The 16539-nt window shown below is 42.3% G+C and overlaps 1 protein-coding gene across 1 annotated transcript; it reads right to left on the minus strand.

Moving 5' to 3' along the window:
* KLF17 (KLF transcription factor 17) lies at positions 1 to 14060 on the minus strand. Its single transcript, XM_008515986.2, has 3 exons — positions 13803 to 14060; positions 1502 to 2360; positions 1 to 1167 (listed from the first exon to the last, which is right to left on the minus strand). Exons 1-3 carry the CDS (start codon positions 13884 to 13886, stop codon positions 923 to 925), a joined length of 1188 nt encoding a protein of 395 aa, XP_008514208.2. The 5' UTR covers positions 13887 to 14060; the 3' UTR covers positions 1 to 922.
* Between the last annotated feature and the right edge of the window lie 2479 nt (positions 14061 to 16539).

Below are 16539 nucleotides of genomic sequence, written 5' to 3' on the forward strand. Positions count from 1 at the left end.
CAAAGTACTGATGTTTTATTTGGGTGGTGCAAACCCAAGGCATTGAGAGTGAGAAAAGGGAAGCTAGGGCAGGGAAGAGCTGGGGATAATGCAAGCTGACAGCAGGTTGGGTCCTGATTCATGACTAACATCCAAGAGTCACAGCAGGTGTGTCACTGGCTGCTTGGGAGGTCTCCCCATTAGCTGTACTGTTGGGAGAAATGGTGCCTTGCAGCAATTCAGGCAAGGGAGGGAAGAAGAGGGAATCTATCTGCCTGGCTCTCTCCCATCTCCACTAGTCAAACTCTATCCCAGGAGCAGTGACTCCCCCACACTTCTGGGTTGCTGGTGGCTACTTGAGATCCCAGATCCCATGCCCTGTAGTGGAGCATTCCATCCAAGTCTGGAAGTGGTGGAAAGAGACAGAAACTCTGAGCGTGTGGCTGGTGAGTATCGGAGGGAATCTGATTCGGTTCATAAGATGTGTCCTGAACAGTCTAATACTGTTCTTCTCATTTACCAGAAGAGGAAACACAGCATAGTGCTCAAAGACCTTTCCCAAGGTCATCTGGATAGTGAGTGGTAAATTCAGAATCTGGACATAGCTTGGCCCTGGAAACCGTGAACAACCAAGATAAGGCACTTGGATCTTATGTAGTAGGCAAAGGAGAATCACTAAAGGGTTTCAAGCTGGGGAGTGACATACGATAAAGAGCTTTTTAATAAAGCTCCCAATCTCTACTTTGCTCCATCTTCCCATGTGGCTAAACTCGGCAGAAGACAATTTTTGAGGAGTCCCTGACCGAGTCCAGAGCTCATGTGGGCTTCAACACTGCCTCATAATCTGTCTTCACCTAAGCCTACACCTACCAAAGAGACTAGCTGGTCAGAGGCAGGCAGGATCTGGGTGGATACGCCAAAATGAGAGGAAAAGGAGATTGACCTAAAGACCAGGAGCAGGAGGACCAGGCATCTGTCCATTGCTGGCCTGTGCGTCTGAGGATCCTAGCACCTGCAGATGAGTCCTGTGGTGTTGCCTGAGATGGTCAGATCTCATGAACTGTCGGCCGCACTGATCACATCTATACGGTCGATATCTGGTGTGTATCCGCATGTGTCGTCCAAGCTCATCGGAACGAAAGAAAGACCACGTGCAGCCTTCCCATGTGCATTTATAGGGCCTCTCACCTGGGGGGGCAACAAGGGAGAGAAGGAATTAAGTAGAGGAAAAGGTCAGGAAAGAAGGGGTCTGACTATGAGGCAGAGCAGCCAAGGTTGAGGAATCAAAAGGAAAAACTTAAGAAAGCGGTGAGGAGTCAACACAACCAGTGGTGTCCACCCCCCATCATCTTGGTACAGTCATACTGGACTGTGGGAACCCAAGTCAGTGGGGCCAGGATAGCTTGACCTCAAGCTTGAAGGATGATGGGCTAACCCAAAACCATTATAAACCAGTGGTCCAGCACAAATCTAAAGACCAGGACTCCTCCACCCCACCCCACCTGTCTGACACTTCATTCACCTGTGTGTTTGCGTTGGTGACTCACAAGGTGGGAGCGCTTAGTATATGCTTTTCCACAGTTCTCATACTGACAGTGGTAAGGCCTTGAAACCGGGGATCTCCTCCTGGGAGCCCTTTCCTGGGGTCTGAAATTCTGCTCTGCTCTCTGCGGAGCAAGTAAGGGCTGCTTGGGTAGGAAGAGGTCTTCCTGGGAGGCTGGCTGGCTCACAAGAGTGTCCTGGGATTCTAATGCCAGCAATGTTGGGGAGCCAGCTGGGGACATCCCAAGGTCGTGGGGATCTCTAGCAGGTAACATCTGAGCCAAGGAGGGGAGTGTTGCCTGGACCTCAGTGGAAGGCATGGTTGGGGACAATAACATTTCAGGTGTTAAAGAGTCTCTGTTAGAAGGTACTGTTGGGGGGCCAGAATAAGGCATGGTTGATGCCCTGATGTGGGACATTGTTGAGGTTCCACTAGGAGCTGGGACTAACCCATTGGGAGGCATCCTTAGATTCCCACTGAAGGGCATGGCCACCCCTGGAATACCGGGCTCTCCTAAAGGCATCGTCTGGGGTTCCTTGAAAATCATCATTCCTGGTTGGGAGGGAGACACTCCCCGACAGTAAATCATCTGGGAAGGAGTAAGAGTCACTTGGGGGTAGTAGCTCACACCATGCTCAGGTAGCGACATACTAAACTGCGGCCCCATTTCATTCTCATTCTGCCTAGGTGCCTCGGCAAAGACCAAGGGGATCCTCTCCAGCTCTGTGCACTGAGGGACGTGTTGAATGACTGGCGGGCCATGGTTCCAAGAGGTGTGCACGCCACTGCTTCCAGGAGACGGAGACATGTCCAAGATGGACATTAACTTCTCAGCATCCTTGGAGAGAGAGAGTCAGGTGAAATTCACCCTAGCTCAAATTCCAGTTCCACATGTCCCTCCTCCCCATCTCCAGACCCCACCCTAATCCAGGCCTCCATCATCCCTTGCCTGAATTATCCTGCCTCCAGGCCATTCTCCAGCTCCAGCTTTCTAGGATTCAGGGAGCAAGGTGGAAGCCTAGATGTGATTCTACCATTTTACCTCTTTGGCAAGTTTTTTGCTTTTTATTTCATAAAAAGCAACAAAGAGAGCAAATAAAATATTCCACAGCCTACACTTTCAGCAAAACTCTGAGAAAACCCTCAAACTCCAGATTATATTTAAGTGTGGGGGTGAAAGAGCATCCCAAACCAGCAGAATGAATGCAGAAAGCCACAAAGATAGGAAGAATGGAGGGCTCAGATGGATCCTGGCTTTAGCAAGACTTAGAAACCACTGCAAATATTTACCTACCTACAGAAGAGGGCCTCACCTGAATGGGAATTGCTATGTGCAAGTCTGGGATCAAGCATTGGGGGAGACAAAGAAAAGACAGAAAATTTAAAAAGCGCTTTAAGGGGGCTGGCCCGGTGGAGCAGTGACTAAGTTTGCGTGCTCCGCTTTGGCTGCCCTGGGTTCGCTGGTTCCAATCCTGGGCACAGACCGACTCACTACTTGTCAAGCCATACTGTGTTGGCATCCCATGTAGAAAAACCAGAGGGACTTACAACTAAGATACACAACTATGTACTGGGGCTTTGGGGAGGAAAAAAGAAAGGGTAGGGGACTGTCTTGGAAGTCAAGACCAGTATCCCTTGGTGACAGGTATGAAGGGAAGCAAAGAAGGGATTGTAGCAAAACCTGTTGAAAAAGGATAACATACAAGAATTCTATTTTTTAAAGATGTCCATTACTGTACGAGTAGAGACAGAGCTCTTGGGCTGAGAAACTATTCCACTATTCCATTGAGACAGTAAAGACCAATCAAGTCAAATATGAAAACCAAAACAGAAGTAAAAAATACTGTATCCATCAACTATACTGACACATCAAAATAGAAATAGAAGATTGTAATTTCTCAAAAGAAAAAAGACAATTCACCAGAAAAATGTTGCCCAAGATCAAGGAAAAATTAGCAACATTCTCATAAAATTGAAGAAAAAAAAAAAAAGAAAGAAAGCTTTTACACCAATTATAGGAGCATCACGGAGCAGAAATAGAGGAATTCAAAGAAGCTATGTCCAGACAATAGGCTATGAGTTATATTAGAGGGGAGGGAAGGGGTAATGATATAAGGCACTGGAGGGGCTTCTGTGGTGCTGGCAATACTTCACAGGTGTTTACTTTGTAATAATTCATTAAGCCATACAATTGTATTCACTTTTCTGTTTGTTATTTTTTCACAATAAAATGGTTTTGAAATAATATCGTGAGAAATAAGGATTTTCAGTATAAGTACAAAATTCTATTATAAAAATCAGAGAAGTAAAAATAATGCTAAATTTAAATAGGAGATATTCTATACAAATAAACTCACAAAACCCTCATGCTCAGATTTTGGTCTCCAATTCCCTTCCTTACTAAAAGGAAGAGCCATCCTTGGAGAATCTCCTGACTCCAAGTTTGGAACAAGGGAGGAATACATGAGCCTGGTATATCTTATTGTGCCAGAAAATAAGGAAACTTTCAAAGATGATCAGGACTGTCTTAAAAGGACATAAAGTGATACCAGGGAAGATGACAGACTAGGAGGCACCAGGAATCTTTGTCCCCACCAAGATAACAATTACATCTGAAGAATTTGTCTGATTTAACTATTTTGGAGCAATGAAGTCTATCAAAGGCTTGCAACTTCCAGAGGAAGACTTGGAAGGTAAACTGCAGTTAATTTCAGCTCTTAGGTAGTGGCTACCCAAAAAACACCCCTGGTCCCATAGTAGGCAGCTATGGACATGTTTCTGGAGCAGCTTGCACTCAGCTTGCAGTAGCCAGAGCGCGAGGGAAGCCATTGTTGCAACTCCTACTGCCGTTGTTATAAACCCCTCCTCCTCCAAGTGACAAGACTCTCAGGGTATTTAAAGGGCTGGCACCTGTTTCTCCCCTCCTCCATTTCTCCATTTTTCCCTTTTTCCCCCTTTAGGAGTCAGACATTTAAGGACTAGGATATTCAAAAGCAACCACATATTCTGAGGAATTTAGAAAGTCACCACACATACTGAAGAAAAGATGCCGGCTCAGAAAAGACCTGAGAAGACTTTAAGTTTATACCTCTGGTTGATCCTGGCACAGAGACAAGATACAACAATAAAAAAAAAACTATAAATAAACAAAAACAGCAAATTCTGAGGAAGGAGGGAGAATCTGATTTCCAGAGTTTCTATATTGTAAGATTCAAATGTCCAGTTTTTGACAAAAATAAAATCACAAGGCATAAAAAGACACAGTAAAGTATGACCCATGCAAGGGGAAAAAAATCAACAGAAAACATTCCTCAGAAAGACCAGATGGTGGATTTATCACACAAAGAATTTTAAACAACTGTCTTAAAGACCCTCAAAGAGCTAAAAGATGTGTACAAAATCATGAAAATGCTATATGAACAAAATGGAAGTTTCATTAAAGAGATGGAAAACCTACAGAAAAACCAAAAAGAAATTCTAGAGCTGAAAAGGGAAATTAAAAATTGACCGCAGGTTGGAGCTGGCCCCATGGTGCAGTGGTTAAGTGCACACATTACTCTTTGGTGGTCCAGGGTTCACCAGTTCGGAACCCAGTGCAGACATGGCACTGCTTGCCAAGCCATGCTGTGGTAGGCATCCCACATGTGAAGCAGAGGAAGATAGGCAAAGATGCTAGCTCAGGGCTAGTCTTCTTCAGCAAAAAAAAAAAAGGAGGATTGGCAGCAGATGTTAGCTTAGGGCTGATGTTCCTCAAAAAAAAAAAAAAATTGACTGGAAGGATTCAAAAGTAGATTTGAGCTGGCAAAAGAAAGAATCAGCTAATCTAAAGATAGGAGAATTGAAATTATTGAGTTGAGAAACAGAAAGAAAAAAGATTAAAGAAAAATGAACAGAGCCTAAAGGACTTGGGGAACACCAGTAAGCTGACTAATATATGCATTGTGGGAATCCAAGAAGAGAGAGAAAGCAGCAGAGTGATTACTGCAAGAAGTAATGGCTGAAACTCCCCAAATTTGATGAAAGACATGAATGTAGACATCTAAGAAGGTTAATGAACTTCAAGTAGGATAAACTCAAAGAAATCCACACCAAGAGACATTACAATAAAACTGTCCAAAAACAAAGAGAGAATCGTGAAAGCAGCAAGAGACGCAATCCATCATAATAAGTGATCCAAAATAAGATTATTAGCAGATTTCTCACTGGAAACCTTGGATGCCAAAAGGCTGTTAGTTGATATATTCAAAATGCTGAAAGAAAAAAACCTGATAACCAAGAATCTTATATCTGGCAAAGCTCTCCCTCAAAAATGTGGGAAAAATTAAGACATTCCCAGATAAACAAAAGCTGAAGGAGGAAATGCTAATGGGGTCCTGCAAATGGAAGTGAAATGACAAGACAGGAACTTGAAGCCACATGAAGAAATAAAGATTTCTGGTAGGGGTAAATATTTGGACAATTATAAAAACTAGTCTCATTGTAACCTGATTTGTAACACCACTGTTTGTTTTCTACATGGTTTAAGAGACTAACTGTGAAATAAGAAATCTATGTATTGATCTTTGCCCCAGGTTCCTGACACAGAGCCCCTAAATCTCTTAGGATTTCCTGGCTGACAGGAAGGTCCTTTGTTCTAACAAAGTGAATCTTGGTGGGCTCCTGAATGGTGGCTGGTCACCAGAAAGACTGAGCCATGATTAGAAGCCTGGAACTTTCAGCCACCAGAGATGTGAGAGGAGCTGGAAAATGAGTTAATAATTGATCACGGCTACATGCTAAAGCCCCATAAAAATCCCTGAAGGGCAGAGTTCAGAGAGTTTCTGGGTTGTTGAACACATGGAGGTGCTGGGAGGGTGGTGCTCCCGGAGATAGCATGGAAGCTCTGTGCCCCTTCCCCATACTTCCCTCTTCCCCATACCTCATTCAATGCATCTCTTTATCTGGCTGTTCATCTGTATCCTTTAAAATATCTTTTGTAATAAATAAGCAGTAATGAGTAAACTGTTTTCCTGGGTTCTGTGAGCTGCTCTAGCAAATTAGAAAACCTGAGGAGGGGGTTGTGCGAACTGTGATTTATAGCCAGTTGGTCAGAAGCTCAAGTGACTTGGACTTGTGACTGGTGTCCAAAATGGTGTGTGTAGGGCAGATGGGGGTGAGTCTTGTGGGACTAAGCCCTTAACCTATGTGATTGGACACTAACTCTACGCAGTTAGTGTCAGAGTAGCTTGGTGTAGAAAAACCACACATCTGGTGTCAGAGAGTTTTTTCTCAGACACTAATGCATAAAAAAAATTATTAGTCCATATTTTGGATATGCAGTGCACAAAGATGTAATTTTGTGACATCAATAACTGAAATGGGGCAGGGAATAGAGCTGGATGGGGCAGTTTTTGTATGCTACTTAAGTTAAGATGGTATAAATTCAAATTAGTGTTATAACTTTCGGATGTTAAATGTAATCACCATCATAAACACAAAGAAAACAGCTATAGAATATATACAAAAGGAAATGAGAGGGGAATTAAAGTTCACTACAAAAAATCAACTAAACTCAAAAGACATAATGCGGGAGATGAGGGACAAAAAAAGCTAAAACGCATATAAACAGCTCAATGACAGACGGCCCTCCTTATTAGCAATTACTCTAAATGTAAATGACTTAAACTCCCCTCTCCAAAGGCAGAGATTGGCAGAATGGATTAAAAGAAACATGATCCAATTATACGCTGTCTACAAGAGACTTGCTTTGGATCCAAAGACAGAAATAGGTTGAAAATATGGGAAAAGATATTCCAAAGAAATAGTAAACAAAAGAGAGTGGGAGTGGTGATATTATCAGACATAATAGACTTTAAATCAAAAAAGGTTAGAAGAGACAGAGGACATTATATATTAATAAATGGTTCAATATAGCAAGAAAATAAAATAATTATAAACACTTATAGTGTCAATAACAGAGCCCCAAAATACATGAAGCAAAAGCTGACAGACTTAAAGGGAGAAATAAGACAGCTCTACAATAATACTAGGAGATGTCACTACTTCACTCTAAATAATGCATAGAACAACCAGACAGAAGATGAGTACGGAAATAGAGGATTTGAACAACACAACAAACCAACTAGACCTAACAGACATATACAGAATGCTCTACCCAACTAAAGAATACACATACTTCTCAAGTGCACATGCTATATTCTCCAGGCTAGATCATATGTTAGGTCACAAATTAAGTCTCAATAGATTTAAAAAGATAGTTAGAAAATAATAATGGCAAGAACACTGGAAAATTTCCAAATTTGTGGAACTGAACAACACGCTCTTAAACAACTAATAGGTCAAAAAAGAAATCAGAAAATACTTAAGAGATGAATGAAAACAAAAACACAATATAAAAAAACTTGCGGTAAAGCAAAACAGTGCTAAGAAGGACTTCATAGCTGTAAATGCTTACAATAAAAAAGAAAGATCTCAAACCAACAACCCGGCTTTACATCTTAAGGAATTTTTAAAAGGAAAACAAACTAACACCAAAGCTAGCAGAAGGAAGGAAATAATAGAGAAATACCAATGAAAGCAAAAGTTGGCTCTTTGGAAAGATTAAGAAAATCGCCAAGCCTTTAGCTAGATTGACAAGAAAAAAAAGAGAGGATTCAAACTACCAACGTCAGAAATGAAAGTGAGGATGTTACTACTGATTCTACAGAAATTAAAAGGATATGAGAGAGTAGCATGAACAACTGCATGCCAACAAACTGGATAACTTAAACGAAATGGATAAATTCCTAGAAAGATAAAAACTACCAACAACAAATCATGAAGAAATAGAAAATCTGAATAGACCCATAACTAGTAAGGAGAGCAAATAAATAATCAAAAGCCTCCAGGACAAAGAAAGGCCCTGAACTTGATAGCTTCATGATGAATTCTATTAAACATTTAAAGAACGTCAATGCTTCCCAGATTCTTCCCAATAATTGAAGAGGAGGGATTACTTCCTAACTCATTCTATGAGCCCAGCATTGCCCTGATACTGAAGCCTGACAAAAACATCACATGTTAAAGAAAACAATAGACCACCATCTTTTATGAATATAGATGTGAAAATCTTCAACAAAAAACTAACAAACCAAGTCCATCAGCACATTAAGCGGATTATACAACATAACCAAGTAAAATTCATCCCAGGAATGCAAGCGTGATTCAACGTATGAAATCAATCGGTGTAGCATACTATATAAGTAAAATAAAGGAAAAAACACATCATCTCAATTTGATGCAGAAAAAGCATTTGAAACACTTCAATACTCTTTCATGATTAAAAAAAAACACTCAAAAAACTAAGATTAGAAAGAAACTTCCAACATGATACAGGGCATTTATGAACAATCAACTGCTAACATCATACTCAACGGTGAAAGACTGAAGGCTTTTCCTCTAAGATCAGGAACAAGACAAGAATACTCACTTTTACCACTTCTATTCAATATCGTATTGGAAGTTTTAATCAGAGCAATTAGGCAAGAAAAAGAAATAAAAGGCATCCAAATTGGGAAAGAGGAAGTAAAACTCTCTCTGTTCCCAGATGATATAATCTTATACGTAGAAAATCCTCAAGATTACACACACACACACAAACCTGTTAGAACTAATAAACAAATTCAGCAAAGTGGCATGATACAAATTCAATACACAAAAATCAGTTGTTTCTATACACTGACAATGAACAATCTGGAAAGGAAATAAGGAGAACAATTCAATTTACAATAGCATCCAAAAGAATTAAATAATTAGAAATAATCAAAGAGGTTAATAATCAGCGAAAACTACAAAACACTGCTGAAAGGAATTAAAGACGTAAATAAATAGAAAGGCATCTTATGTTCATGTATTGCAGAACTCAGTAGTTATGATGTCAACATTACCCAAAGCAACCTACAGATCCAATACAATCCCTGTCAAAATCACTTTTTGCAAAAATAGAAAAATTCCCTCCAAAATTCACGTGAAATCTGAAGAGACCCCTAAATTGCCAAAATCAACCTTGCAAAAGAAGAACAAAATTGGAAAATTCAGGCTTTCTGATTCAGAATTTACTACAAAGCTACAGTAATCAAAACAGCATGGTATTGGCATTAAGGATAAACCTACAGATCAACAGAAAGAAACAGAGCCTAGAGGTAAACCCTCACATATATGGTGAAATGATTTTCACCAAGGGTGCCAAGACCTTTCAAGGGGAAAAAGATAGTTTTTTCAATAAATGGTGCTGATATAATTGGATGTCCACATGCGAAAGAATGAAGTTGGACCCTTACTTAATACCACATACAAAAATTAACTCAAAATGGATCAAAGACCTAAACGTAAAAGCTAAAACTGTAAAATTCTTAAAAGAAAATATAGCGGGAAGCTTCATGACATTGCGTCTGGCAATGATTTCTTGGATATGACACCCAATGCACAGGCAACAACAGAAAAATTACACCAAATTGGATTTCATCAAAATCAAAAATTTTGTGCATCAAAGGACACTATCAACAGTATAAAGGCAACCCACAAAATGGGAGAAAACATTTGCAAATCACATATCTGGTAAAGGACTAATATCCAGTATATACAGAGAACTCCTAAAACGTAATAGAAAAATAACCCAATTCAAAATGGGCAAAGGACTTGAATACACATTTCTCCAAAGACATACAAATGGCCAATAAGCACATGAAAAGACGCTCAACATCACTAATCATTAGGGAAATGTACATCAAAACCACAATGAGATCCCACTTTACACCCATTAAAACGACTATTATCAAAAAAACAAGTGTTGGCAAGAGGTGGAGAAATTGGAATCCTTGTGCACTGCTGGTGGAAATGTAAAATGGTGCAGCCACTGTGGAAAACAGTATGGCAGTCCCTCAACAAATTAAAAATAAAATTGCCATATGATCCAGCAATTCCACTTCTGGTTATATAGCTATAAGCACTGAAATCAGGGACTGGAAATGGATATTTGTACACCCATGTTCAGAGCAGCATTATTCACAATGGCCAAAAGGTGACAGTAACCCACGTGTCCATCAACAGATGACTGGATAAACAAAATGTGGTATATACATACAATAGAATATTATTCAACCTTAAAATGGAAGGAAATTCTGACACACGCTTCAATATAAATGAACCTTGAGGAGATTATGTTAAGTAAAACAAGCCAGTCACAAAAGGAAGAATGATGAATGATTCCATTTATATGGGGTACTTAAGGAAGTCAAATTCAAAGAGATAGAAAGTAGAACGGGGGTTGCCAGGTACTGAGGGGAGGATTAGGAAGTTACTGTTTGTTTAATGGTTAAGGAGTTTCAGTTTGGGAAGATGAAAAGAGTTCTGGAGATGGATGGTGGGGATGGATGCACAATAACGTGGATGTGCTTAATGCCACTGAAGTATACACTTAAACCTGGTTATAATGACAATTTTATGGTATGTAGATTGGACTACAATTTTTTTAATGTTTAAAAAAGGACAAGGAAGGGATTCTCACTGGGCAAATTTGTAACAATTTGAGAATCAAAAAGAATAATAACTGTTGATTTTACTAGATTGAATCTATGAAAATTCATGAGCCCAAAGTGACAAAAGGTCGGCTATTATCCCAGCTTTGAACATTGCTAATTGAAGTGAAAGAATTAAGCATTTTTTCTGTCTTTCCAGTAGGAAACTTATTTCAAAATCACCAAATGATTCCCGTTGTTTAAGAAAAATATTACTTTACAGAAGAATACAAACTAATAAATGCAGAAGAAATGGTGAAACTGGAAAATCATTATTTTATAACCCCTAATGAAACTTCTGGTTGAGGAAAAATTAACACTTTGTTGAAATCAGTAGGTGAGCGATTGGTGGGGAACTGGACATTCTGAGGCTTCCAAGGTAACATTACAGATTACTTTCTACCCAAGAGACTAAAAGATATGTTTGAATACAGAGATCCATCGGGCTTTTCGCTACCTGAATTCAAGGGCCAAGCCCTGTGTCACCAAATGTGAGGAGCCAGACGTGTCTCCTTAATGTAATGCAAGATGAAGCCTTGTGTATCTGTGAGAAATGCTTACCAAAACCCTGGAATCCAATTAAGCCTTAAGATCTCAGGCCAATTTAGACGTAAATCAAGAGAAAGAAGGATCAAGTTAACTTATACCATGAGAAAGCAATCTGATAAATCTGGAAAAAGGCACACTCTACAAAAGTTAGGATCACGAAAAACGGAAAGGCAGTCAGGAAAAAGGACTATTCTAATTTCAAACAGGCTCAAGAGACACAGTAACCAGATGCAGTGCGTGGTCTTAAATTGGATCCTGGTTTGGACATATCCGCTGTAAAAGCCATTTTAGGGACAACTAGGAGAATTTGAAAAAGAATTACATCTAAGATGATATTAAGCAAGTGTCACTCATTTTGATAGGTTTGATACTGTTTTGATATGGAGGGAAAAAAAATTTTTTTAACCCTACAAGGGTTGGGGAGATCTTATCTGTTTTATTCACCCGATAAGCTCAGCAACTAGCATAAAGTAAGCACGTAACAGGCCCCAGAGAACTGTCTATTGGACGGGTATTTCCGGAGTGCTCAGTCCCTTTTCCCTCCCTCTCGGCAATGGCCGTCTTTTATTTTCCTGATCCTTCACAGCCAAACTTCTTTGAAGATGTCTACACACAACTTTAAATACCTCGCCTAATTATTCCCCAAACTCACTCTGGCCCCCATCTCTCCACAGGAACAGCTTTCATAAAGGCCACTGATGGCTTCCACGTCACTAAATCCAAACACTTGTCAGACTCCTCCTTGCTCCACCTCTCAGGAGCTTCTGAGACTCTTCCTGAAATGTCTCCTCCCCTTGACCTCAGAAACGCACTGCCACACTTGCCTGGTTTTGCTCCTCCCCTTCTCTCCTGGCCCTCCTCCTTCTCAGTCTTCTTTGCAGGTTTTCCTTACGCTACTCTCTGGGTAATCTTTCTCATGCTAATGAACCCATTTCTGTTTATATCCCAATTATTCTTAAAGCAAGAGCTCCAGGGCAGACCTCTCCAGAATCTTCCAGCTGCCAAACGCTTGGTCTATTTGGATAGCCCACAGGCTATTCAACGGACTAGTATGTCCAAAACTCAGGATCATCCTTACCCACCCACCCTCAAGGGAAGAAAAAAAACCCTACTAATCCTGTTTCTTCTCATCCGTTGCTCTCTCAGAAAATGTCACCACTATTCTCACCCAACTGTGCAAGCCAGACGTCTGCTATATTATCCTGGATGCCTTCCTCGTCACCTAGATCCAAGTAATTACCAGTTCTTGGGGTCTCTACCTCCAAAACATCTCCAGAAGCTTTTCCGTTTTCTCCATCTCCACTTCAACCTCTCTAGTGAGGCCGCCATTTTGATTCCAGCTTGGATTCTCACAATAGCTTTCTAACTAGTGCCTTGAATTCTGTCCACGCCTGCCACGGCACTCTTTAAAAAATGCAAATCTAATTGTGACTGATCCTGTTTAAACTCATGAGTGGCTTCCTGCCGCTCTTGGATTAACCAACTCAAGCCCTGCAGGACCTCCATGGTGCCCGGGGTTCCTGCCTCTGGCCTCCCTGGGCGACTCTCCCATCGCTCTCTTGGCCTTGGTCTCACAGTTCATCTTTCACGTCGTCCAAGGTGGAGGCGTACTATCTGGGTCTCTCGACCTGCAAACTCTTCACCTAACCAGTTCTCCAATCCCAGACCAAATCCTCCGCTGTCCTCTCCACCTCCTAAAGCAGATCAAACACCTCTGCTGTTTGTTCCCGTGGCCCTGGTGCTTCTTGACTGTAATTTGAACGCTTCCAATCATTTGGCTATTTATTAATAAAATGGTATAATATGGTAAATCACCATTGCATACCCAGGGTCTGGCAAAGGCCTGCCACTTACTAGAGCTCCAATAAATATTTAATTTCTTCTCCCTGGCCCCTCCCCGCTTCGGAACTTTGTCTCTTTCCTGAGTACTCAAGTCTCTCCACCAGAAGTTACCTGGAAGCTTTTTACCCCCAGCGCCCAAGATCTGCGCTAATGCTCGGTGGATATTAACTGAATAAACGACACATCATTTACGTCCTCCATCTCCCATCCCTGCCCTTCCCAACCCAGTCCCTCCGACTTCTAATGCCCCAGAAGTCTGCTTCCCTGCACACACCCACTACCTCCCCACTAGTCCCCACGCCCCGCCCCCACCCCGGGCTGAGGCCTGGACTCACCTCCTCCAGCTGCTGCTGAGCCGCCTGCCACTGGCTCAGCCCCTCGGCCTCCTGCTCCATCTCAGCCTGGGATCGGCTACACATCGGGACCGTGAGCGGGTCCAGACCCACATCAGACCAGAGCAGAGACTGGCAGCCGCGGCGTGGCGGGTCAGCTGACCCGCAGCACCACGCCACAATCGCCACGCTCAGCTTCGACTTCCCACCGCGCCGGGGGGCGGAGCCAAGGGCCGCACCCAGCGACCCACCCAGCAGGGGCTGCCCCACCCTGCCCCGCTCCAGCCAGACCCCTGCCGTGACGCAGCAGGGTCACTAACAGGGGGTCTCAGACCTTCACTACTTCTTCAGTCTTACTTCTGCCCCGCCCTACTTACCCCATCCGCCCTTCAGTCTGAGCATCTCTGTTTGGCCGAAGTGGGCGTGGGGGCAACGATATTTCAGACTCCAGGCAGGCCTCACTGACCTTCCAGTGGAGAAATGAGGAAGGAGTCTGGAGAGAGTCTCTGCAGACAGGAGAACCTGCACCCCCACCCCCATCCCCATCCCCCCAGGTCAGGGCTCTTGCCATAGGCCCCCCACCCCCACCCCCGAGGCCTGGATTTTTTCCGCTGGAGGCCAGAGCTCTGTCGCTTGTGTTTACACCACGGCACGGTGTCTTTATTCTGTGATACTCAGTGAGTACGCGCTGTGGATCAGACACTGTTTTTTGGGACTAGGGATACAATGGCAAACAAGACAGAAGAAAAGTCCTTGGTCTTAACGAATTTTCATCCTAAATGGGCAGACGTGAAATGAATATAATAAAGTCGCTAGTTCATATAATTTTAGGTGGCGGTGAGTGTTAGAGAGAAAACAAAGTAGCAAAATGTGAGCTGAGAACCAAGAGCCTGAAAGGAACCAGCCATGGGAAGACTGGAGGGATCTGAGGCAAGAAAGAGCTTGACATGTGGGAGGAAGCATAGGACGGCCAGGTGACCTCTGTGGTGTGAGCAAGGGGAGTGGAATGACATGAGGACAGAGAGGGACAGGTCTTGGAGGCCGTGGAAACTAGTGTGGGTTGTATTCTAAGCCTGGTGGGAAGCTGCTGAAGGATTTTAAGCAGGAAGTGGATTTAAGTTTTTAAGATAATCCTTGGGCTCCTGTGAGGTTTACGATCATAGGGGACAAGATGGAAGCCACAAGAGGGATTCCAGTTGGAAAGCTAAAGGAGCTCTCCTAGAAAGAGATGTCAGTGTTTGGTGGGTGGTGGTGATGGTGATTAGAGAATATTTTACAATTAAATGGGGCAGGACTTGGTAATGAATAGGAATAGTAAAGGGCTGGGAGGAAAAGAGGAATCAAAGATGATTCCTATGTTATTGACTTGAGCGACTGAGTGATGACTGCACCATTTGGTGATATGGAAAAATGGGAAGAGGAGCAGATTTGGAGGCAGCTGCAACGAGAATTCCATCTTAGACGCGTTGATTTTGAGGCGTCTATGAAATACGCTCAGGGAGACCCCAGGCCTGTAAATGTAAATTTGGGTGTTGTCAGCAAGGAGGTAGTGGTTATATTTAGAGTGGATGATATCAACTAGAAGGATAGTTAGTGAAAAGGACTGAGGACAGAGCCTGGGGACCTCCTACATTTAAGGGCCAGCAGAGCAGTGAGATCATCCAAAAAGACTGGGAAGTAACAGCCAGAGAAGCAGGGGAAAGTCAGGAGCCTATATTTTAAGAAGCCAAGAGAAACACGTATTTAAAAGAGGGACTGTTCAGCGGCCTCAAATGTTGCTCAGATAAGAACCAGGTAAGTGCCTATTGGATTTGGCAAGATGGAGGTCATCGGTGACTTTGACAAAAGCAGTTAGAGAGGAGAGAGAAGCCTAATGGGAGTGGATAAGAAGAGAACAGGAGTTGATGGGGTGAAAACACTGAGACACTGTCTGTAAAGAACTCTTTCAAAGAAGCTTTGCTGTGAATGGGGCAGAGAATTGAGGTATTGGTTGGAAAGAGGATGAAGGGAGGCTGATGGAGACCCACTGATAAAGAGAAACTGATGCTGAAGCTGAGAGAGAGCTTAGTTATAGGAGCGACATTGACATTGTCCTTTCTTGACAGGACCCAGGGTACAAATGACAAGAGGGCCTTTGGTGACAGCAGGGACTTTTGCTCCATTGTAACAGATGGCGTATCAAGAGTCTTAAGTGTGTCTCCCGCTACTAGCACGGGGTGGGGCTGAGAGCAGGCACCTAAGAAATGGTGGCTATGCTTCTATGACCAACAGCTGCCCAGGTCTCAGCTGAGGTGTCACGTCCTCCTGGGGCCATCTCTGACTCCCATTTGATGCCTCTTCTAGTTCCCACACATCTAGTTTTCTCCCAAAGTGGTACTTAGAAAATATTTGTGGAATGAATCATATTTGACACATGGAGCAGATTTTTAAATACCTCACTCCTCTATAGGATAAAATTATTTTCATAATTCAAATTTCATATTTTCAGATAATCATGAAATGAAATGAAAAACAATAATGACCAGAAAAGAAGTGCAGAAGTGAAATTTTTCTTTTACAAAGCTTTGTATGTATATTCATGCCGGTAAAATAAATAAATACATACAATTAATATTACAGTCCAAAAAAAATGAAAAAGGTCCAACTATTTACTTCAATCATTTTCACATCTACCTAATTGTTTGGACTTTGATCCTTTCATTACACACTGATATAATACCTTATGTAAATGATCCTCCAG

This window comes from Equus przewalskii, chromosome 2 (assembly GCF_037783145.1).
Source record: "Equus przewalskii isolate Varuska chromosome 2, EquPr2, whole genome shotgun sequence".
Classification (NCBI taxonomy): domain Eukaryota; kingdom Metazoa; phylum Chordata; class Mammalia; order Perissodactyla; family Equidae; genus Equus; species Equus przewalskii.

Coding starts and splice junctions, on each gene's coding strand:
- KLF17 (XM_008515986.2), bottom strand. CDS start 13,886: ATGTGTAGCCGATCCCAGGCTGAGATGGAGCAGGAGGCCGAGGGGCTG. Junction 2,361..13,802: donor CTCAGCAGCAGCTGGAGGAG/GTGAGTCCAGGC, acceptor TCTCTCTCCAAG/GATGCTGAGAAGTTAATGTC. Junction 1,168..1,501: donor TCACCAACGCAAACACACAG/GTGAATGAAGTG, acceptor TTGCCCCCCCAG/GTGAGAGGCCCTATAAATGC.